The sequence below is a fragment of the Platalea leucorodia genome (genome assembly GCF_965183815.1).
Source record: "Platalea leucorodia genome assembly, chromosome: 8".
In the NCBI taxonomy this organism is placed as follows: domain Eukaryota; kingdom Metazoa; phylum Chordata; class Aves; order Pelecaniformes; family Threskiornithidae; genus Platalea; species Platalea leucorodia.
This window is the reverse complement of record NC_138830.1, coordinates 12,220,481-12,244,340: the sequence shown is the minus strand read 5'-3', so window position 1 is coordinate 12,244,340 and position 23,860 is coordinate 12,220,481. Positions and strand designations below refer to the sequence as shown.

Here is a 23,860-nt window from a genome sequence, read left to right as displayed (position 1 = left end):
TTATCAGTTATCATCCCTTCCTCAGCTAGTATTAAACCCTTGGTCTGTGGCTCTTGCAAGTGAGCGCTCCCCAGCGCGTCGCTTGTGTTGTGAAATGCACAGAATGCTGACATGCGCTGCCTGCCATCTTCAGTATCTAGAGCATGTGGACTTGAAAGTAAACTGGAAGACCTATTTTTATCCAGGTTGCTTTATTCTCAAGTGGAAAGTAGAATCAAGGAGCTAATTATTTTTAACCTGCTGCATCTGACAGGTTGATTTAGGTGGAAATGCTTTTAGTCACACAAAGAAGTCTGTTTTATTTCCAGATACGTTGTGTGATAAAGACCGAAACCATCTGATTATATGCAGACATGTCTTCCAGAGCTTATATTAGTAGGTTTTGAAGGCCCAAATATATTCAGCTTTGGCGATCGGAAAGTTCAGCTTTTTGTCATAGTGGATGTTCCATACATGGCATTGAATGCATGCCAAAGAATGAATGAGTCACCTTCAGGTGGAGAAGCAAAGCCTGCAAGATAGCTCAGCTGGCAAAAGTAGTCTAAGCGAAGGCATGATATTATTCTAGAAGTGGTTCTTAGAAATAGTGTTTTGTATAAAATCAGCTTTTTTTAAAAGCCTCACCCTGACGGAAGTGACACCAAGAGGGGTCTGTGCTGGGAGACTCATGCGCTCAATTGCATTTGCTCATGTCCTCAGTTCAGGTATGGACGGGAGAGAGCTCCATACAAGAGATTGCCAAGTGATTCTGTCTGACTTCTGTAATCAGAAGATCACATAATACATTAAAAGAGCTCTTTGGGCTTTGTAGGGTGTCTGTTTTCTCTCCTGTTCCAAAGGGTATCTAACAGCTTGCTCCACATGCAATTTCAGGGTGCTTTTAGAAAGCCCTTGCACTGCTACAGACCAAATTTATCTGTGCAGCCCATGGCTGTACAAACTGCTATCTAAGGTTTATTCTGCTTAAATCTGAAGAGCGTGGTTGATCAAGGCTGGCTGAGCCCACTAGCAACTTGCTGCTGTTGAATCGGGTAGTCTTGGTCCCTCCTGCCACCTTTTGCTCTGTCTCATGTCCAGCTCCCTAGTGAGCTGACTCAGACACAAACTTACAGAAAACTGACCCAGATAACAGCAACGAAAAAGGGAACAGTTCTCTGTCGAGTTATCGAGCTGGAAAAGCTCACTGAGAGGTGAGGCAAGGGCTGCAGCTAGCACAGGGAAAGGGGAGAGACTGGATGGCTGAAGGGAAATTGAGGAAGGAGAGGGATCTCTTTTTGGCAGCAGTGAGTTTAGATGAGCTCAGTTGTCCTGTGTAATGTGCGCTGAGGACCTTGCATAGTTAGGAATTAATTTGTGTCTGTAATAATTCTATATATGTTTAAGTCATGGCTTGCAAAGTGGCAGAACTGTAAATGGAAATTAAAAAATGTGCCTAAAGATATGATTTAGTCTGAGATGCCTCAAATTGCACATGCTGGTCCTGGGTACATCGAAGCAGCATTTATTGTTACAATAGACTCTTGTATAGCTTTTCATAATCAATGACGGCATTGAAAGGAATGCTTTCTGATAGATCATCATGGATCATGTTCCTGTTGTGCTTAGCTGGGAAGTTACTGAATTTGAAGAAGCAATAGAGCCTTTTGAAGTGTTTTCAAAACCTAGATTTACTCTATGGGTGCTCAGAGGCCACCCCACTTGATGTAGGTTTGAAATAAATGCTTTCATGTGATGCTAAATGTTACAGGTTCTAACAATAAAGTGTGAGGCCAAGAATTTTAGACTTGGTTTGGTTTACCATCTCGTTTTCTAACTTCCAACACGTTGTTTGATATCTCTGGTGCATTTGTTCCTTACGCAGAAAGTGAAGGTAACGCTGATGCATTTTGTTGGGAAGAATGGTGAAGGAAGTGTATGAATAATTTATGTGTACTATTTAAGGCCTGTCAGTAGTTTTAATGTGCTGAATGCATCTCTTGCTTACAACAACTGTTGTTTATCTGTTGCCCTATTTCTGCAGGTAGATCTTGTTCCATCCATCACTTGTTTTTTGTGGGTTTTTTTCTTCCTGATTGAAAATCCACAGAAATACAGTTTTCTGCTTCATTTACCAAGAATAGGAAAAATATATTAAAAAGTATATCTCATAGCATCAATCTGATAACCTTCCATTAGAGTACTGAATCCTGGGATACTAAAAATAATAGTATTAACATTGTGACTGCTTATTTCTTGGTTTTTGTTTTTTTAGGAAGCAATTAATTTGCTTGAGCCAATGACGAATGATCCTGTGAACTATGTACGTCAAGGAGCTCTGATTGCATCTGCCCTTATCATGATCCAGCAGACCGAGATTACCTGCCCAAAGGTAATGTGGCATACCTTACATACTGGCTTGTTAGGTGGAAGAATGGTCTCGGATGACAAATCTTTAGCTCTTGGCACTGCACGTAAGCGTTGGTAAGAAAGCGTACGTGCCTGGTAAAGAGCCAGAGCTGCATGCACAGCAGGAAGCTCCCACATGGATCAGAGCAGGCACTTTTGAATGGGGGAGCGATGCATGCTGATCGAAACCTGCCTGATAGATGACACCATTTTGACTCTAGGCGTTACGAGAATAAATGCTCTTTCTTAAAAGGTCTAAAAGCATCTTGTAATGATATGCAAGTGACTCTCTTCCACTAACATGCACTGAGGCCTGTATGCTCATGATTTATGTGAACACTGTTATTTAGTAAAGCAGTCGTTTTTTGATGATAGTAAACTTAGTGTTGGATGTGGTCACCCTGCAGGGAAGTCCTGCTATAACTATGTTTCTTTTGTAGCTAGTCTTACACTTTTCGGGTGAAACAGTTTCTGCTGTCAGAACTGGCTTAGTGGCTTTATAGCAAATACATTTTTTTAATGGAGTTTTTCTTTCCACTCAGAAGGCAAAAAAGATTGCATGTGCTGTGTTTAGCTTTTAAAAATAGATTGCCCTGTGAATATGTGACAGATGATGATATGCAAACATTTGTACAGACTAAAAGTCCACATTAATAGAAGCTCTGAGGTTCCACATTTCATCTGCTCTGGTGAGTGCTGAGGCAGAGCGGTAGCTGGTACTTTGCTACTCATCTGGTGTATATGGGTTGCTTTTACTGATGTTGTTTTAGAAATTGAACTGTGATAGAAACAGCCACTTTTTACTGCATTTGGATGGGGGAAAAAGAAAAAAACCTCTTTGTCCAGTGGAAAATTTTACTTGGGAAAGTCAGCGAAGGAAATCTACAAGTACAGGTGTTTGGGTATTTCCAGGTCATGGAACATGAAGATTTGCTGGCAGACAGTTTGTTCCTTTGAAGTATTAAAAAAACCCAAACAAACAAAAAAACAGTTTATATTATCAGAATTATATTAATATATATTATATTATATTATATTATCAGAATTGTGGTTCAGCTGTGGACTTGTCCACTGTGCCAGTGGAGAACACTAGAGTTCTGTTGGATCCCCTCATCTTCCAAGATGCAAAGTCTCTGTAATGTGAAGTTGAATTATCTTTCTGTGGAAGGAAACTGCTTGTTGCTTTTATTGTTTCTTCCTCGGTCAGGTGCTTGGAATGCCAGCCCTCAATATAGGAGATCAGGTTTAATCATTCTGTGCTCCTCTAATGTTGGGCAAATTGTATAGCTCTCCTGTGCCTCAGTTTCCCACCTGAAAGAAATAAGGATGATACTTTCTTCTATGAAAGGATATTATGAGAATAAATTCATTTTGGTTTGCAAAGCACCCTAATCCTCTTGGGATGGGAATTGCAGGCCGCTATGAATCAGTCAGACATCTGAGACTGTTGTGGATTACTTGCTGAGTCTGTCTATTGGAGTTTCAGTCTTTTTGAGATGATAGGTGAGAGTCTGTGTGTCCTAAAGAAAAGTGCAGACAGGAAAAAAGCTAGCAAAAATACAGATTATTTGAGGTGTGTAAAAAGTCAGATCTCTTTCCCCAAAGAGGTCTGGTAACCTTGACTTCAGAAGTACATGTAATACTTAGGCTCGTTAAATGGGTGATTAAAATAGTTGGCTAGCAAATACAAGATGAGATGTATAGTATGGGGTTCAGAGGTTTGTTTAAAAATGGGGAGAGGAACTGAAAAAGCTTTATGCCAGAGCCTTGTTTGAGCCAAAATTTGTGGTGTAACATAATATAGATACAGAAGGCAATTCATTACCCAGCCATAGAAGCACTGCGGATGTTAGAAAACAAACAAACAAAAAACCCCCAAAACCCCTACAGATTATAAACTAATAAATAATCCCTGAAATATTCTGCTAATTTAAGAACTGAACACAGATGATGTAAGTTTTACTTCTTTTGAACACCCCAAAAGTTAGTTATAACCATCATATTTTCTTGCTCAAAAGTAAAAGGAATATTTTGAGGAATATGCTGCCAATTAAGTTATATATTATCTATGGGAAACTTTTGGAGCTCTCTGCCAGTCTGAAGAAGAATTATTTTACTTTGATTTGAAAGGGTGGAGTTCAGAAAACCACCCATTTTTGGATTACAGTGACATATTTTGATCTGATCAGATTCCTAAGTGGCACACTGGTGCACTGTGTGCCAGTGTCTAACCTGATGTATGTGAGCGTTTGCATTGCTGGATAAGCAGCTAGTAAGAGGAGCATGATGGATTTCATATCCCACAAGCTGTACGTGTGGTCTTGATGGGGGTATAGAGAAGCTAAATTTTACGTATCATCATCTCACTGCTGCTAAATATTTCGTGGTGCTTTGCATGTGAGAGATGGTGATTTTAATAAAGATTGTGACATACAGTCTGACCAGCTTCCTGTCATTATTTTTCAGTTTAGTCTGTTCTGGGATTATTTTGTTTTGTAAACTTCTTGTTTGTGAGCTTTGGGTTAGAAGGACTTTAAATTCTCTGGTGATAATTTGGGATGAAGATGGTAGCAAACAATCTTCCTTGAACAGATTTGGATTTTTCAGGAATAAAATAACTTCAGAGTTTTGAGAGCTGAGCGTTGCAATGCTGAAATGACAGCAATAAACAGAGATTTAAGAATAAAAGTATTTTGGTTTAAAAGAAACCATTTTTGTTGTGAGAGAATGTAGATGTATGCCTTTGAATCACCTTTGCTGTCCTCTTTCCTTTGTATTCGTCTTGGATTCGTAGAATCGTTCAGGTTGGGAAAGACCTTTGAGGTCATCAAGTCCAACCGCTAACCTAACACTGCCAAGTCCACCACTAAACCGTGTCGCTAAGCTCCACATCTACACGTCTTTTAAATACCTCTTTGTTGTGCTCACTCTGTATTTAAACAAATAATGTGAAGAGTTTAAATTTAAATAAAGAGTTTAAATAAAGAATTGTCATTATATGGAGGTCCCTTGAACTTGCAAGTTGCTTAAGTGCCAAAAGGGGTAGCAAATCTTGTGTAGAGCTGATTTGGCCTCTTTGCCGTTGAAACACAATTCGTCCATGTGCAGCCAGCATGATTTTTCCTGACCTCTGTTGTTACATTTGAGAACCATATTAGTGCAGGATATAGAACAATAACAAGTTTATTTTGTGAAATGGAATCCTAAATTATAGATGTGATGAGATCATTGTAACAGAAATCAATGACAACTTCATTACGTATTTGTGACCTGCAGGGCAATTAAGACAGCAATTTTGGAGACAACTACATGTCTAACATATTGCACTGATTTTACTTTTTCCTGGTTTTGTGTTAGGATAGCCATCTTGGCAAAACGAGAAGATAATAAGCAAGGTCAAGGCTTTTCCTCCATCTTTCTTCGATCACCTTGGCCTTTAAGATGTTGTGAAGAAACCAGGACCAGATTGCTCTTCTTATTTTTTTCCCCATTTAGATGAAATACTAGGTCTTGCTAGGATGCCAGAATGATTTTTGCTATATTCTAGTAGCACCTTCACATTCCTTCATGTAAGCCTGTTACTGTTAGATGCTTCTGCATACTGTGTGCTCTTTCCAGAGAGCAAGTGTATGCAGAATAACCTCAACTTTTGAAGTAGATAAAGCATGCAAACAGTTTAAAACTTCTTTTATTAAAAACAGGTTGCTAAATACTCTTGTTCTTAAGAACTCGCATTTGCAAAAAGCATCATGCACATCACCTGCCACTGTTTCCCGTAGTTAACTGTTTACTAAGTCTTACTCTTAACAATCTCGTGGGCTTCATGTACGTGAATGTTGACTGGTGGAGGGAGAAGTGGTAAACAACCTGAGAAATGACAGCCCCTCGGGTTTGTAGTAGGAAATGGTGCTGTATTGTTCTCGTGTCTTAAAGCCTGTGTTGTTTCCTCGGTGTTTCCAAGGTTGCATGTTTGGCTTCATTCGGAGTCAGTGGCATGTCGTTTTGACGAGCACTAATTATCAGAATGGGGGTGTGTGTGTATTGTTAGTAAAGATGAAATAAGTCACTGCCTCTGTTTTAGTGTTCCTCCTGGAAGTCACCCAAATAAATTTCTTGATAGCATCTCTAAATGCTATAAAATTTTTAAAGTGCTTGAAGATTTCAAGGGAGAAACAGAGCTTATGGGTTTCAAAGCATATTAAATAAACCTATTCAGTAGTTTGGGATGTACTTGTTGCTGTGGTTTGACGGAAAAACAGTAGCAGATTAAAGGGCTCTACTAGACAAACTGGCAGATTTTCCTTCAACAGTTTAAGAAATTACTGTCTGTTGACATCTTGCTCCATTCTGTAGGAGGTGAGTGCCCCAACAGCGAAGGCAGAACTGAGCTTTTGTCTGTACCGCTCTTGCTTTCTCCAAAGAGATGGAGCAGTGGCTCCACGTGAGGACGATACCTTCCTGAACTGCTACAGCTAGAGCTGACAAAGCAGGCTTTCCCCAGCAGCACAGAAGGTTTTCAGCTGGGACCCAATCCAGCCAAAAATCCCATTCCTGTGAAGCATTAGCTTTATAGGAACAGCCTGAATAAGCATGCAGGCCTACCATGCATTCGAGTGTTGAGGCAGTCCTTTGATCGGGGTTTGCCTGGTCCCTGAGGCCAGGAAGGGTAGTCTCCCACCCTTTCATAGAACAGTTTTGCTTCCACTGATGTTAAAGTAAAACTTTGGAAAGGGCACGCTTGCTCAGTACATTTTCCAGGGTTGGCAGTGGTCCACAGCTCATGATGCACAGGTATGCAGAATTTATCTGAAAGCAGAACGCTCTTGATATGGCACTACATATTTTGTATTTTTATAAGTAGAGGGTATAAGGACTATTTCTTATTGTAGCTATTCAGCGCTTGTTCATTGAACGTCTGCTCTCAGCTGCTTCCCTGCTGTAAGCTGTCTGTGTCACCTGGAGAGGTGGCAGCTGGTCTGCTCAGGTTTAGCAGCCAGGTTTCGGTCCCTTGCAGTTGTGGGTGTCCCGGTTAGCTCGCTGCCCCGCACGGTGTCCTGGGGCCACAGCTGGTGGGTTCCTGGTGGGCTTGTTGCCCGGGTGTTTTGTTCATCTGTTCTGGACTAACCTACAAGTGAGTAGGAGCTGTGGAAGACATTAGGGAAAGGGTGCTCCCAGGGGCAGCGCGCCACGACCAGGGGAGGTGGATGACTTCCCCTGCTAGCCCTGCCTCGCCTTTCCCGAGCGAGGCGTTTCTGCCCTCTGTTCCGAGGTCCTGCTCCATCAGACTTCAGACGCCAGCGTGAACATTAGCAGTTCTGCTGAATGTCTTCTCGCTTCACCCAGGGGTTCGTCCTCTGAAGATTTGATTACGGTGTAAATTCCAGATTACAGTCCACCGAGCGAGCTTTGTAACATCCATCTGCTTTTATAAATATTCCAAACCCAGAAGCTGAGCCCAGAGTCACGGGAATGATGTGCTCTAAACAGAGGCACTGGAATCCTACTGCTCAGCTCAACCAGTGGAATAGTTTTACATGTTGCTTCTGTGTCTCTGTGTGTCTGTCCCAAATAATCTCTGAAGGCTTTGGTTCATCTAGTCTGCATGTGGTTGCCCTTGACACTGCACGAGGCCCCGTCCCAAGTTGCAAATGCAAACTAAGGTATTTTTCCAGTGTGCAAGAGGTCAGGCGTAAGAAACAAACTATTTATATTAAACGTGTAAACCTCAGTGTAAGTTTTTATAAATAAAAATCGGGAGAGCGTGAAAAAGCCTAAATGGAATGAAGCAAGAGCAGAGTTTGGTCAGCATATCCAGAATAAACCCTGTATTGTGTGTGCAGTATCTCCCTGCCGCACATCTGTCTGCGTGGCTGCCCTGAAAATGTACGCTGCTCCTTTTTATTACCTTTAATAAATTCAAGGAAATGTAAGTCACCTCCTTTTAGGGACAGGGACTAGTAACTAAAAACTTCTTAATGCAAAGGGGAATTGGTGAATAGAGAACTAATATTAGCACACACATTGGTCGACTGACTTAGACTGAAAAATGGAGATTGCTGCTCTTTTTCCCTTGTCACTTTTAATAAATGCCTCCTGCTCTACCGGAGAAGTGTTGTTTTGTTCAGCTTCACTGCTCCTGTTTAAAAGTGGCTGGCTACTCTGGTGCTTCATGGTTGTGAGACTGTCCATTTGTGTGAAACAAATAAAGTAATTTTAATACAGTTGTGTTTAACAGGTCATGATTTACTCGTATGAATGTTAGGGTCTTTCGCTGTCACAGACTGGTTTAAATCTCATCAGGTTAGATGCCATCGGCGCTGAAGGAGTTGAGGTGACAAATGGTACAGCTGCGTTCGTGGCTGAAAAAGCGAAGTCAGGAAAGGTATCGACCAGAGAGTGTCTGTTCCTTTAGGGCACCTGTGTTTTAAGCGGTGTGATGAGTTAATGTGCATCGAGAACTATTTTGTAGAAAACACGCGGTCTTAGTCGGAAGTGTTCACTAAGTGTGTAGGGCTGCCAAGCAGCGTTGTGGCTCTTGGGTATAATGCTCGTGGGTTGGAGAGGCAACCTCTGTCATCTTTCCATCCCAGGCATTGGACATAATCTCTCAAAGGTGGAGTCTCAGCTTCTCGCTGCCTGTGGTCAAAAATTCACACGTGAAATGTGGTGAAATTTATTGCTAGCATTACCTCGGCTGCAGGATTACCTCATGGCTCTGATGTGCTTTTACTGGGGAATCTGATCTCATACTTTGCTGAGAAACCCCTGCAGTTTGATTTATCCCCTCAGTCAGCAATTCGTTCTGTTTTGATCTTTTTTTTTTTACCTTGATGAATCCCAGTTTAACAAAATGTTATTCCCAGCACAGTTCTCATGTCACTGACTCAGTTGTATGAATGGTTGTTTTATTCACGGGTGCAAAAACTCTTTCTGTCAGCGCCTTGAGATTCCCCAGCGCGCCCCACAACAGGCCATGTGTGCTAGGAGTGATGCCTGAAAGCTGCTCCTGGTGCTCAGTGCTGCCCACCCTTAGCACAGCTCTGGAGCTTGTGGTGACCTGCCTGGATGGGGTACTGGCTGTTCGCTGGGTGCTGTTATCAGCCAGAAGGACCTCCTGAGTGTCGTAGTCAAGTGTTTAAGCCTCTGCCACTGGTACAATTAGGCACCAGGAGCATCAGAGGCTGTGCAAGAGTACATTCCTAGTGGTGGTGTTGAAGCTTGGCCTCTTTGCCTACAGCAGACGCTAACTGTGTTTCATAGCTGAAAGGTAGGACCTTTCTTCAGACGCTGGTCACGGAGCAAATACCTCTGGTGTCCCTGGAGAGGCACATGCTCTTCAGATGTGAAAAGTAGCTACGGGGTTGTCTGCTCTGAGCGTTTTATACTTGGAAACTTCAACTGCGTTTGCAATACTAGGAACTGCTCTGTGTCTCTGGTGGCTGTGTCTGGCCTTGCTGCCTTGAGCCAGAAGTTTGTCCTCTCATCTGTGGCTGCAGATGTAGGAAGAGGACTTGGAATCCCAACAACAAAGTGGACCAGTAGCAGGGAGAAGCTTGTTCAAGACATCTTGGAAGGAGCCTATTTGAAAAGACCTCCTTTGCTTTTGAGCATGTTGAGTGAAGGCCTAGTATGAAAACAGAAAAAATGAAAACAAAATGTCACATGGATATCTAGATTAAAATTAATTTAGGGAAGAGGTATAAAACATTCTTCCAGACATGCTGTGGATGGGATGCAGCTTCCCAGGTTTTGACTGGGTTGCAGATGGGGATTTCCTGGTCTGCTTTTTCAGCTATAAAAATTACTTGATCTGTATGGTTGCTCCACTGTATATATTAAAAGACATAAATTATTAATTTGTGATAAAGCCTTGGATATTGCTGGATGTGATACTGTTCTGTCTCTTCAACACTTAGAGAACCCGTGAAAGATGAAGCTGTTCAAAGGAATGACAACAATATAAGCAAAGGTTTAGCAATTTCCCTTACTACTGTGCGCTTAAGATATTGTGGTGAACATACCATGACATAAACTGTTACTTCATTAAATATTTTCATTTATGATTTTCACTTAAAAGGTAGGAGTGCAATAGCAAAATTTGCTGATGATGCACCATAGGGGCATTACCAATACAGCAAAAATATTGTATAGAAAAAACAGAATAGGTTTGAGGTTTTCAGCAGTAGGAATTGGAGGAAACTTAATAAAGTGCAGTGTCACGCACCTAAGAACATATAGTAGTTCTTGCTACGAGCTCATCAGTTGGTCTTTTATTCCAGTGACACTCCAGAGGTTCTCAGGCTATTCCTGTAAGGCCTGCAAAATGTGGTTTGGAAATGCATGTCCATCCTGACTATTTTAAAATCGCTCTATGGGTATCTTCAAGTGGGGAAAACCTCTGTAATTCATTATTAGGGGGAAGACTTGTAACACCAGTGACTAAAGCCGTCAAAAAGACAAATGTCATCCTAGGATGCAGAAATCCAGGATGCTTCTATTAAAGACAGAATATTTGACTCATGCAGTCAGTTTTATAATCTCTCTCTTTTTTTTTTTTTTCTTTTTTTTTTTTGTTTTTATCCAGGTCAGCCAGTTCAGACAGCTCTATTCCAAAGTGATCAATGATAAGCACGATGATGTTATGGCAAAGTTTGGAGCAATCCTGGCACAAGGCATTTTGGATGCAGGTAATTCCCCAAACATTTAAAGCAGTCAAAATTTCTTAAACTTCTTTGGCTACAATAGCTGTGATAGCAAATTTCATTTGGGAGATGAGGTGCTGGCTTTATGCCTGTCATGTAATAGTAGCAAGAAATCTCAAATTTCAAGTCATTTTAGCTAATTAAAGAAATAAACCCTGTTTTGTAGTTTCAGCTTGTATCAGCATGCTTCTGTTAGGAGAGACTCAGCCCAGTCATTGGGGCAGAATTCATGTTCAGAAGTCTGGACAAATATGATCTTTTTGCTCTAAGTCTAATTTGTCACCCTGAATGTTGATTTATAGCATGATAGGTTGTTGCTTTGTTTTTCTAAGTAAGCACCTGCTCCAGAAATTTGGAAACCTTGTGGTATCCAGTCCTCATGTTCTGCTTTTCCTGCTAAAATTTGACATAACCAGTTTAAAATATATATATGTATGTATTAAATACATGTGTGTATATATATGTATTAAATATGCTTTTAATAACTAGGTTTTGCCTCTTTCCTGATTAGTAAGAGAGGTGTTGCACAAAGAGGGAAGCATAGTTAACTGCATCGGTGTTACTTCAGAAGACCCAGTTAGTTTCACAGACTGCTACCTTTTTCTAGCAGAGGAAACATCATTTCATGAGTGTTAATGACTGGATGTTGAGCCAGGGATAGGATTCTCTGAAGGCATTAGCACTTCGTAAGGGCCAAATTGCAGGGCCTATTAAGGAAGGCTTCCATAAGCAAAGAGGACAGGCAACATTTTGTTTTGAATTTTTCCTTCTGCCGGAGTTAAGACTTGCACAGTGCTGTGCGTGTCAATAGCACCCCCTTTCCAAGCTTCCAAACACAGTTTCTCCCATCTGGTCTCATGTGCTGTGGCCTTTTCTTGCCATGCACCTCTTTATTCCCTGTGGTATGTAGAAACAAGCTGGTTTTCCCTGTAGTCTGAGATCAAGGTTAAACCTGAAGTCACATTAACAAAGGAGTCTTGTATATTTGTCTCTGTGGCATGGCTTAAGCACAGCACCATGCACTGTGGTTACACGGTGTCCGTATGAAATTGCTACATCTCCAAGCCATGTGGTGGTGGGAGAAGAACTTAGGGCTGCCTGCACCTATCTGAGTGGAAGCATGCTTAAAAAGCTCTCTTCCCAGTGGGCATGTAGCAGTCAGGCTGCTCTGTGCTGTGTGGCTAGGGCTACTTAGAGAAGAAAGCAACAGGAACCACCTTCTTTATCTTTCTTGCCTCCCAGGTACCCCTCCTGGAGCTCAGACTGAGCAATGTTCTTGGCACAAGACTGTTAGAATAATTTTGGTCATTCCCATACTCATACTGCGTTGCTGGAAAGCCAGAGCCCAGCTGGCTCAGAGATTTTTTTCTCTCAGCAGTACAGACCTGCTTCGAATTCCAACCTTTAAGATTAAATCATAAAAATGCAGCTAAAACCTTATTTGCTTCCTGTGTCACTCATGTATTGTATAATGACTTGGAAACCAGAAGCATCCAATTTTAATAAACTACATGTGAATTTGTGCCAACTTTAACCTCTTTATTTCTTGCTGAGCGGCTGGGGGAAGGCTGTGAATTACCCTTTCTTAACCTATTGCCACTTAGATTAGAGCCTTTTAAAAGAATAAATTCTTTTTATCTCTCCCATAGAACTACAAGGGCTTATCTGAAACAATGAACTATAGAATTTAATCATCACTACCAGGAAGAAAAGGTTCTTTGTGTCATCTGCCACTGGTGGGGCAATCGAGTTTGGGTTTTTTTGTTGGCTTTTTTTTCGGGGGCGGGGGGAAGGAGAAAAAGTATAATTCTCTTCCAATGACAGGCTTTGATTAAAAGTGCGAGATTTCCAGTGCACAACTGGGAAATGATGCACTGGAGGTGAGTTTTTTGCTCTGACAATGAGGCAGTCATTAGACTGGTGGTTTCATGGAAGGAGCAGGGTACCTTGGGAGCACTGAAGTGGAAATGAAGAACTTGGTCATTGTCTAATTGTTAGGCCCCAGCAGCTACGTTTTTCCTTCTTTAATAAAATAAGAAAAATGTAGATGCTCTAAATTTAACTTAGGGATTTTTTTTCCCCCAAAACCTCTGAACTTTTATAATGCTCCCCTTCATGTACAAACATGCTCTCTTGTTCCAGGCTGATGACTTCCTTTCCTTCCAAAATCAATATGCTTTATTTTCTGGAGTATGTGTTTGTAAATGTGAGCTACAAAAGGGATATACTGATCGAATTAGATGCCACCATTTTACCTGCTTGAAAACTGTTTTGCTCTCTGGACTCTAGGTATCTTCTCTGGTTCTTAATGCCACATTTCTCAGTCAGTGAGAAAAGAGGAGAAGCGGCAGTCACTACACAAATATCTATATTATATCTGGAAAATCCTTTTCTCAATATTTAGGAAAGGTTTGGGTGGGCTCAGCAGTGCAATGGTTTGGGGACAGAGTATAGCACTGGGCAGTGCGGACTAAAGCCAAAGAAGCTGTGACAGCCTGATGGTGAAGGTACTGGATTCTCCGTAGTTCAGAGACTTTTGTAATGAGTGATGAAAAAGAAAGTGTCATCCAAATTACAGAGGAAAGAGTTGTCTATCTCCTCATTGCTGTCTCTCCAAATATGCATCTCGCGTGATGTGTTATATTTTGGATGTTAAAGACTTTACTACAAAAAATAAGCTTTGATGCAGAAGGTCTGCTCTCCCATGTGTTGAATTCAGTGCTACTGTTTCACACCTTTCTCCTGCCTGTCCCTGTTCATGAGCTCTTCATGTAAAGTTGCGTCTAACTCTCTGGTGGGTAGGAAAAAAGCTATTATCCTGTGCTAGTGTTTTTGTCCATTACATTAGAGCTACCTTGTGTTTCATCGCCCATGTGAGTGAGGTCGATGGCACATGCTGAAGTCAACTCTGCCGGAGTTTTGATGGCTCGTCCTGTGAGATTTTGACTTTTCTGTGCTGCTGCCAACAGTTCAGGTCATCTTTGTTCACTACATAGATGAAGCGGATTATAAGTCTTTGCTGATAGAGAAAGAAACAATATGATATTGTTTGAAAACGGGATGCTGCCTAGGCCAGGGTTGGAAACTAATTTCCAAGGTCCACAAAGCATCTTTATCTAATGACTGTTGTGCTGGTGTGTTCTCCTGGGCTACACTGCCAGAGTATTACCAAGTGCCACCATGACTATAGTTCATCAAAGTATATAAGTCATTGGCGTCTGATTGCTGCACTCCCCCTCTTGTTAATTGGAATTAAACTGGAGCCAGCAAATCCTCGTAGCCTTTAGAACAGCCACTTTAATTCCAGCAAACCTTGCCACGGTGGCAGTGTGAATTCTGGGAGATGGACCTTACAGCACTGCCCAAGGAGCCCTGAACATTTTTCTTGTGAGTTGTTTGGCTTGGTTTTTTTCTTCTTTTATTTTATTTTTTCCAGGCATCATGTTACAGCTTTCATCCATCCAGCCAAAGATCTGGAATGTGTTCCCTTCCAGGCCATGAGGGCTGCTACTTAATCATGAAGATAAATCACAGTTGTGCAATATCATGTCTCCCCACCTTTCCTGCTCCCTATGAAACCCCGGGAGTGAGGGTGGGCTGTGTGTGGGTGTAAAACAGCAGAAAGAAGTAGCATGACAGCATCTTTTGAATATGAAATCTGTTACTCATCCAGGAAATTCCGGAGATGGGATAATATCATTATAAAGGTTAAAATAAATTCTGAAAATTGAAGTCCAAAAGTTTGATGAAGTCTAGTTAAGCTGCTTGTGCAACATCCACTGGGCTGCTTGATCCAGGATATCTGCAGATTACTGACCTGGCCCTTATACAGTGATGCAATGAACAAAAGTTCAAAGTAAAGATGGGGGAGACCAGAAATTTGAGTGTGCAGTGTTTGACATGGTTAAGAATAGCAGAAGACCTCAGGCAGTGCCTCCTTAGTGCTGTGGCAAATTCAAGTGTAAGGGCGAGAGATTGGTGTTGGAGAAAATAATGAGAAGCAGAGCAGACCTAGCAGTAGTAAAAAACAAGGCTGTATCATTGCCTTTCTTCAAAGAGGCAGCTGGAAGGAGTTCTCTAGTCAAACAGCAAGAGATCTATTGCTACCACAAAAGGGAAAGCAAGGAGGTAGTATGTATGCAGAGTATCCTACAGGAGGGCATCAAAATCCTCCATCTTCCACTCCTTCTCCTGGGGCTAACAGTGATAGGATACCCAAGATGAGATTACTACTTCATTCAGGGCTTTCATTAGTTTTGACAGCAAAAATTAATTTTGCTTGTCTTTAAAACTCAGACAGCTCCATTGCTGCCTGGCCCTATCGAGGTGGCTGTTTGTGCAAGGCAGAGGAATGCTGCTCTGGTTTGGGATTTTCAGCTATAAAGCGCCCCAAGTTTGCAACGAGTGGCGTTTGTATTTTAACAAAGTTAACCTCCCTGCACCTGGTCTTGTCAGCAGCAACAGACTTGCCTGGTGACCTCTTCCAACTCAATTCACTGTGTTCATCAGAAGACCGAAGATCAGATTCACACTTTCTCACTCTGTCTGCAAACCCAATCTTTCAATTTGGTTTCTAGCTGGATGTTTCTGCACTACATCAACATATGGAATTGTTTTGGTCTCTGCTTTGCAAGAACAAAGCTATGACTTGGTTGTCTGGCAGAGATGTAATTTTGCTGCAAAGACTGCAGGAGCTTGTCTCTTTGCTGCTTAGATTGATAACCTCAAGAAGCAACTTCTGAAGTTGCTGCTGTTTACATTTTTTTCTACTGAGATGGTGTAGGATAAAAACCTAGGCATATTTCTTCTGAATAACTGACAGTTCAGAGAGGCCACAGAAAGAAAAGTTTCTGTATGCGGTGCTTTATATGCACTGTTTTCCTTGTGAGTCTTGTCTTGTGGATCATCTATATGCTATGTTTTGAACCTGCTTATGGCAAAGGCTTGCCTTTTTCTCCTCCTCTCCCTGCCTTCTGAATTGTACTTCTGTTTAACCTGTATCGTGGCAAAATGAGCACGGAAGGGTTGTATTCATTGATTGTGTTTGGGAAATATCTAACAAATAGAGCAGTTTGGTTGTTACGCTGCCCGTCTGTTTTGCCGTGTAAGCTGGAATCACAGTGAAGGAGGGAGGTGTATTCCAGAGGAGAGAGCTGACCACGCTGTGGGGCTTCACAGCAGCTGGTTTAGAGATGCATCGCTCGGGTGCCTTTGTGGAGTACCCAGGAATGCATTAACAAACTTAATTCATTTATGATTCCTTACAGGGGGCCATAACGTAACTATTTCGCTGCAGTCGAGGACGGGACATACTCACATGCCTTCCGTGGTGGGGGTTCTGGTCTTCACCCAGTTCTGGTTCTGGTTCCCCCTGTCACACTTCTTGTCACTGGCTTTTACCCCAACCTGTGTCATTGGCCTTAACAAGGATCTTAAGGTACGTAATGAGCAGAGAGAAGAGGTGCTGATAGCTGCTTGGAAGACTTAAGTGGTCTGGGAGGGCTGTGCATGGATTTGGTGGTTTTCTTTGCATGTCTCCAGCTTGTTTGTGCCAGAAAAGGCGCTAACTGGAAGAAGTCTGAAAAGCAGGCTTAAATTGCAGAACTGGTGGTGGGCAATAGGGACAGGAAAAATGCAAAGAGCAGACTTTGACCCCTTTACTTCAAAGTAGCTTGCAAAGAAAGGAACTCTAGTCAGTTTATGTGGGCAGAGACCACCCCGTTATCACTCCAGAAGGTCAAGGTTATTTAAAAAAAAAAAAAAAAGTGTCGCCCCCCCTGCCCTCCCATATAAATTATCTGATGTTCTCCCCTAGGAAAACTAGCAGTGGGAAAACAGGATTTGTATGGATTTCTTAGGGAGTAAACATTCAACCGAGCGGTCATAGGTACTGCGCTTTTCTTATGCATCTGTTCTTCCAGCTGATCGGCTGTGGCGTGGCCCCTGCAAGCTGGGTGACCCATGCTGGGTCACCTGTGCTGAAGAACTGAGCTAGTAACTTCCACAAAAAAACTTCTGAATGTGGTGGCGCAGGGGTGTGCAGCCCCCTCCTGTCATTGCCGCAGACTTACTCTGCGACGCACGGAGCATGCATAGGGCTGGGCTGCTCTGAGTCCCTCTGTGGGACTGAGCCAGCTCGCTGGATTGCAGCCCCTGGACCAAAACCTTCGGGCTCTAGGTTGCTCTTCTCCACCTGTCTCGGGCTGAGCATCAAGTCAATCTACATAGAGCTCAAAATTCTCACTCTGTTTGAAGAGAGGTTTGCATGAAAATGCCTTCCCCCCCAGCCCGTCCTGAATACTTCACAGGGGTTGCATTGCTGCTTGTCTCTGCACCTCCCCGGTGGTGACAGGCTCAGCACCTTTTTGGCTGCTTGGCTGTACTGCCATTTTGACTCCCTCTCCCCATCCCTTAGTTTTTCCAGAGATCCCAAATGGCTGTAGGTGAGGTTATGTTGTGTAACTTGGCTTGCATACTAAAGCCAGCTACCGGCTGGATGTATGTTATGGGCTGCACCACACCCGCCTTGCTTCCTCAGAGCAGTCCCTCTTCTGTCGTTGCTCTGTGATGTGTCGTAAAGGAAGAGAGCTGAGATACTGCAGAAATGAATTCAGTTTAAGAATTTGGATTGGCTGTCAAAAGATGCTTTCTGCCCTTGCTTAAGTAGCCAAGAATAAGAGATTATGTGACATTGGTAACCCGCCCCCAAAACGTACTGTCCTTTTGCAGGAGGTGAATGTCAGGCAGTGCTTGGTTTGCCCTAGCGTGCATTGACAGAGCAGATCTTCACTTAGATCTTAAACCAATTTTGTGTTAATACGAGCAGGCACAGCAACAACATCAAAACCACAAAAGCTTCAAAACAATGAAAACAGAGCATGGTGTGAATAGCGTGGAGTGTATGGAGAAGGCTAGGAGAGCTTGCCAGAGTCAAATTATTGAATAATTAAATAACATTGTTCTAGTTGAACTGTTGCCACTGATAACAGTTTCTCAGCTTCCGGAAGGGGAGAAGGGGAAGCTTGTATTCTTTAGAGGATCTGTGTTTGTCTCTGCTGGAAGGAAAATTAAGCTAAAGTAATTATTCTGCTGTGGATTCCCTCCCCCCCCCCCGCTTTTCTCATCTCTAACAATATTTTTAACTGTTTATCTTAGATGCCAAAAGTCCAGTACAAGTCCAACTGTAAGCCGTCCACATTTGCCTACCCCCCACCTCTTGAGGTACCAAAGGAAAAGGAGAAAGAAAAGGTATTTGGGCTAGCTTTCTCTGTTGTAAAGACTAACCCCTTTTCCCTCCTAGTATAAACGTCGGCTTTGATGGCACTAACAGGGAATCTAAAGAGCGAAAGAAAAATTGGCAGGCGCTCTCTGAAAGAGCATTCTAGCTATTTTATCCTGCTGTGCCTGGGACTATTGCTGATCATGGCATACAACTGCTGTGCTACTGAGTCACTGGAACCTCCCTTGTCTCCAGTGGTCAAGCAGAAGCATTGATTAATAAAACTGTTTTCCATGCCCTACTGATTTGTATGTATCATCTTTGTGCGGCACCAAGCACAACGAGGTCCTTGTTCATGACTTGGGCTTCAAAATGCTACTGCAGTACAAACATTGAGAATATTAGGTGGGACGCTTCTCAAATAGTCCCATATGGAAGGACAGAAGTGTACCGGGGCTCAGGGCAGCAGGCCCATGTGCTAGAATAATAGCTGTCGGGCCCGTGGATTGCAAAAAGGTAAGTGTTGGAACTGAGAATATCTAGGTATTGAAAAGGAAGAGATGAGACCTGTGGGATGACAAGCGGGACAATAGTGGAAGCAATTTGTCTCCTGGCATAAGATGGTAAAAGCTGTTGAGCAGACCACAGCAGCAGGCAGAGCAGCCCTTAGGGAGCAATTGCAGCAGTGGAGACCTCAGGCACGTCGTGCTGATGAAAGACATTGTGTGAAAACTGTAAAACATTTTACCAGAATTGAATGCTGGGCAGGAAAGGTGTCTGAGCCACCAAGGAACCCAGAAATGAACTCTGATGAAAGACAAAGCTCACTGCTCATAGCTGCTTTCTTGCCTTTGGGATAGGATGGGAATTGGACAAATTCTTTCTCTTTTAAACTTCCCTGGCCAAAATTAAAATGTGCCAAAAGCCCACATTTAGCCTAGAAAGCCTCACCGGCAATGTGACAAATGCAGTTGATCCCTGTCCCTCTCAGAAAGTTACTGCCTTAGAGAGACAGTTGCTGTGGATAGAGAGATGTGCTCACTGGAAGGGAGCTGTGCTGAATTCTTGTATTTGAGTGTTGTTTCTGGGTACTTTCTGGCTCAGGAGTGCCAAAGCCTCCTGAGCGCGCCTCCATAGGGCATTTTGCATATCCACTTCTGTAGATCAATGAGAAACACAGCTGTCTGATTAGGACAGTGGAACAGCTGTAGGTCATTCTGAAGAGTATCTATATACATGTTTCTTTACTTTGGAGAATCTGGCAAAGAATTCCATTTGTTGCTCTGTTATAAATAAATAAATAAATAAACCTCTCATATAGAGACCCAGACAGTAATGATTAGTCTCTAAATTAGGAAGTTTGCTCTCCTTCTGCATATGTGGCGGGACCCAGTCTGCATTCATGGCATTTATTTGTCCCGTCTGTGCCATTTATTTGCTTTGATGGTGGTGTATTTGTCTCTTAAACAGACCAGTGGGTAGGAAGTAGAATTGATCTTAGTGACACCTGCACGGAGAACTGACCTAACATTGATTTCCCTTTGCTCCCCTGCCTGGGGAGCTGAAGCACAGCGTGCAGTGTTGCGGTCATGCTGAATGCCTCCTCTGTTGACATATCCAGGTTTCCACTGCTGTGCTGTCCATCACTGCTAAAGCCAAGAAGAAGGAAAAGGAGAAGGAGAAAGAGAAGAAGGAAGAGGAGAAGATGGAAGTGGTGGGTGCAAACATTGAAACTTAAATGTCTTCCTCCCCCCCTTATAAATGTGGAAGGTGTGTCGTGAATGCTGGCACCCACTTAACACTGTCCCGCCTGCCACCTGTGTTAGTTCTGAGCAAAGCATTAAGACACGTTTCAGTGTGCTGCATACACTGGTTAGCATCTTTACTCTGTGTATGTGTGCACGCTGTTAAAGGCAAGAGGTGGTATTCATGAATCCGTTATTTCTGAGAAATAAATCTTCCTCAATATTGTTAAGTACCTGACTTCCTTAAAGGCTTGTTTTGACAAATTTATGTGCTTTTAACTGCGTGAACCTTTTGTGCATTACTTCATTACCTGCTGTTTCTAGACCAAGGGAATTGTATCTCTTATCCATGTATTTTTCTTATTAATGTGGAAAAAGTCTTAGTAATTTCATGTCCATGGTACCTCTGACCTTTTAAAAAAGACTCAATATTGTAGCAGTTGCTTGGTGGTGTCTAATTCAGTTAAGAGCACTGAAGAGTTTAAACTTCCTGGTTTTGCACATGCTTAACCCCCTGTTCTGAAATGTTCACCTTTTTGGCAGCAATCTCTTACGTGCTTTGCCCATCTATCAAAATGCCAAGCATTAATCCACATCCAGCTCAGAACCAGCTGAGCTTTGAGCACAGGATCCATATGCTGCTCAGTAGTTATGGTGATTCCTTTGGTCCTCTGGTTTCTTTCAGCTCATAGACCTGATGCTGGAACTTGTCGTCATCATCTGTGAATAATGTGTCATCCTGGGGCAAGCTGAGGGAGAGAGAAATGGCTGGATAATGAATTCTTGGTGGTTGCTGTAGTTTGGAAAACATATGGCAGCTAAAATTCTTGCTGTACCCTGACAAAGAACCTTTCCTTTTGTACTCTGCTAATAGATGCAAATATGCCAAGAACAACTGTAAGCTGACTGTAAGCTGAGTTACGTTGACAAGCTCAGTAGAAACCTTTCTGATTCCCCTTTAACATCCGTGTGAGAAAAGCACCATGGTCACAGAACTTTTTGCCCCTCTAATTTTAAAAAGAAACACACAAATGGTATGTGAAGGGAGTGTGGCATAAGACCAAAGATATATGTGTAAAATAACCTTCCGAGACCTACTTAAATGTGGCCATGTTGTAGGCACTGAGCTTTGTACAGTTGGCTAAGAAAATGAATCATCTCATGCGTGCAAGGTAGAATGTTTTTTGTCTTTTTGCTCCTTTATCATGTCATCAAACATTGCTTTTTCTTTGAGTTATTCTTACAGCACTATATACGGAGCAAAATGTGCTGAACAGATGCATGTTTCTTCTAAAACTGCTACAACTTACAGTTAAGTACAGGTGTTGAGAGGAAGCAATATATTAGAAGGGATTCGCGTATCGTGTGTGTGTACGCTCCAGATGTCTGCAAAGTTTTCTTGGCTGAATTGAGCAGAAAAACGAGGATAGTAAAAAGGCAGCTTGCTGCCACCTGCTGTGTTTGAGTCGAGTGTTTTGCCATTGTCCTAATGTTTTAGAGGTATAATTGCTTTCCTGTTTTTCTTTTATGCCTGTTATATGACTAGTAATCTATAGCTTCCAAGAGACCTGCACAGCGACGAGCAGTCACTGTGCCAGAGAAAGTCCTGCCTGCTGTTACAGGACGTGCCGTGCGTTTGGTGGTGTTCCTGATCATTTCCTATTGGCTGTTCCCATCTTTTCTGCAGTCCCTTTTTGTTTGCAACTCAGATGTTCCCAAGCAAGAGGGAAAACATGATCCGTGTTCTTAAGTATGTAAAGGATCGCTGTGTTTTTTCCTTCTGAGCTTTTGCCTCCAGCTGCTGAGTCATTAGTAAAGGAGGGTTTAACTGCAATTCCCTAGGGAGTCTCTGAGGTCGAGTCATTTTGGTTGAGCTGCTGTCAGTGACGGCTGTATAGCTGCGAAGATACAAGGGCAGCTTTTGGCAATTTTCATGTGCTTAGTAATGATATTAAAGAATCCTCAGTTGTGAATAAAAAGTGATGAGTTTACAGAGGAAGTATTAGAAAGGGAAGCTAGAGATAAACTGTTCCACTGCCACCTCTTGTTGAACTTAATTTCACCTGCAGTTGAGAGCTCTCATCTCGTGATGAGAGTACTTCAATCCACATTGGCATTGCCTGTGCCAGCTTATAGAGATGTGTTAGCTTGTTCCTCAGCAGGAGTATGGCTTCTCGCCATGCTCTGGAATTGCTGCCTGTGTTGAGAGTAGCAGGTTGTACCTTACCCTCCTGAATTGTGAAAGGGCTAGAGACTACTGTTAAAATCATGTTGATGTTCTCCTCCCCTTCCACAGGATGAGACTGAAAAGAAGGATGAAAAAGAAAAGAAAAAAGAGCCTGAACCCAACTTCCAGCTTCTGGACAACCCAGCCAGAGTCATGCCTGCTCAGCTCAAAGTTCTCACTATGACAGAGAGCTGCCGATATCAGCCTTTCAAACCAGTAAGTGTCACCTTCCTAGTCCGTGCGCTTGACAGAGCATTCCCAGTGCTGGGCTTGTGCGTAAGGACCCAGAAGTTCTGTGTGTACGTGAGAGTGCCACTCACAGCTGGTACATCACTGTAATGTGTTACAGAGACTTGCAACTTCACTGTTTTCATATTTGCTTTTTAATGTCCCTCTCTCCAGATGATCACATGCAGTTCTAGTGGGGGCAAAGCCAGAGCTGCTGCAAGCCTTTTCACCATGCTAATGCTGCTTTATTTTCCTTTCTTCTTCTACATACGTCAAACGCTGCAACGTGGAAACCAATTGGGCGTAGTCTGTGTATTAATGACGTTGATGGGGACACAAAGACTGAGCCATGATCTTTACAATGGGCTGAGAAGTTGTACAGGCTCATTGTCAAAGCAGTGAAATACAGGAGGACCTGTGCTGGAGCTTTATTGTCCTGCAGTGGGATTTATACCTAAATGGAGGGGTTTTTTCCATTAAACAGATTTCCTATTCAGTTACACCTGACCGTAGAAAAGAGCCTTCATGTTCTGTTAACATAGAGAAGAGATAGCATGTGATTGTCAGATGGAGAATGAAAAAGGTCTTTTAGCATTAAGCCCAAGGAGTAACTAACTTCTCTGTGAGATGCTCAAATATATTGCAAAGCTAATAAGCTCACTCCTGACCTCTAAATCTCCTGAGTGAAATTCTTCTGGCCTTTATTTTTGTTCAACAAATAACACCCGTGACTTCCCCCTTTTGCAGGATTATACATGGAAAAACAGTGTTCAGAAGTAGTAATTTTTTTCCGGGAAAATAGTCGTGTTTTTAATAAATGCATTTTCTGGAATTCCATCAGCACATGGGAATTCTCTGTGCATTGTCCCCTTTTTGAAACGTCTCCTTTAGCATAGCTGTGGAAGAATTTTTCATTTTCTACCCTTTAAAGAGAGGAGGTGACCCAACTGGTATTTGGATTGGGAAGATCTGCTATGTGGTCCAGTAAGTGTCCACTCATGCAGCTGAAATGTGGACGTATGTAGCTGTTTGCTTCAGTTTCAAAAGAAGCAGAGTCCTTGGTGAAGGGAGTGCAGTTTCCTGCCTTAAACCCCCATAAATAGGTTTTGAAGAGAACAGAACAGTGCAGTTTTTTGCTGGGATTAGGGTGTGTAGCCAAGGAGGCTCTCAAAATGGAGCTGTTCTGGACTTGTGCTCTGCTTTGGGGAATGCCAGAGTAAAAGGCCTCTTTGAAATGCTGTTTATAGCCTGGAATCCTGCTGTGATCAAAGCCCTGATCCCAGCCAGGCATGACGCAGCACTGCCTCTTCGCACCTTGTGTTTCAGTCCTGGAGACGCACAGATTTGCTTCAGC

The 23,860-nt window shown here is 42.6% G+C and overlaps 1 protein-coding gene across 2 annotated transcripts in view; it reads left to right on the top strand.

Annotated features, from left to right (window-relative positions):
* PSMD1 (proteasome 26S subunit, non-ATPase 1) overlaps positions 1 to 23,860 on the top strand; it is a 76,232-nt gene that overhangs the window by 50,655 nt on the left and 1,717 nt on the right. The window contains exons 18-23 of one of the 2 annotated variants that reach the window (XM_082320949.1): positions 2,252 to 2,368; positions 10,970 to 11,072; positions 16,355 to 16,524; positions 18,243 to 18,335; positions 19,928 to 20,020; positions 22,348 to 22,494. In XM_082320949.1, coding sequence (XP_082177075.1) covers positions 2,252 to 2,368; positions 10,970 to 11,072; positions 16,355 to 16,524; positions 18,243 to 18,335; positions 19,928 to 20,020; positions 22,348 to 22,494 — 723 coding nt within the window. The remainder of the gene's footprint in view (positions 1 to 2,251; positions 2,369 to 10,969; positions 11,073 to 16,354; positions 16,525 to 18,242; positions 18,336 to 19,927; positions 20,021 to 22,347; positions 22,495 to 23,860) is intronic. The other variant, XM_082320950.1, reaches the window with a different exon arrangement.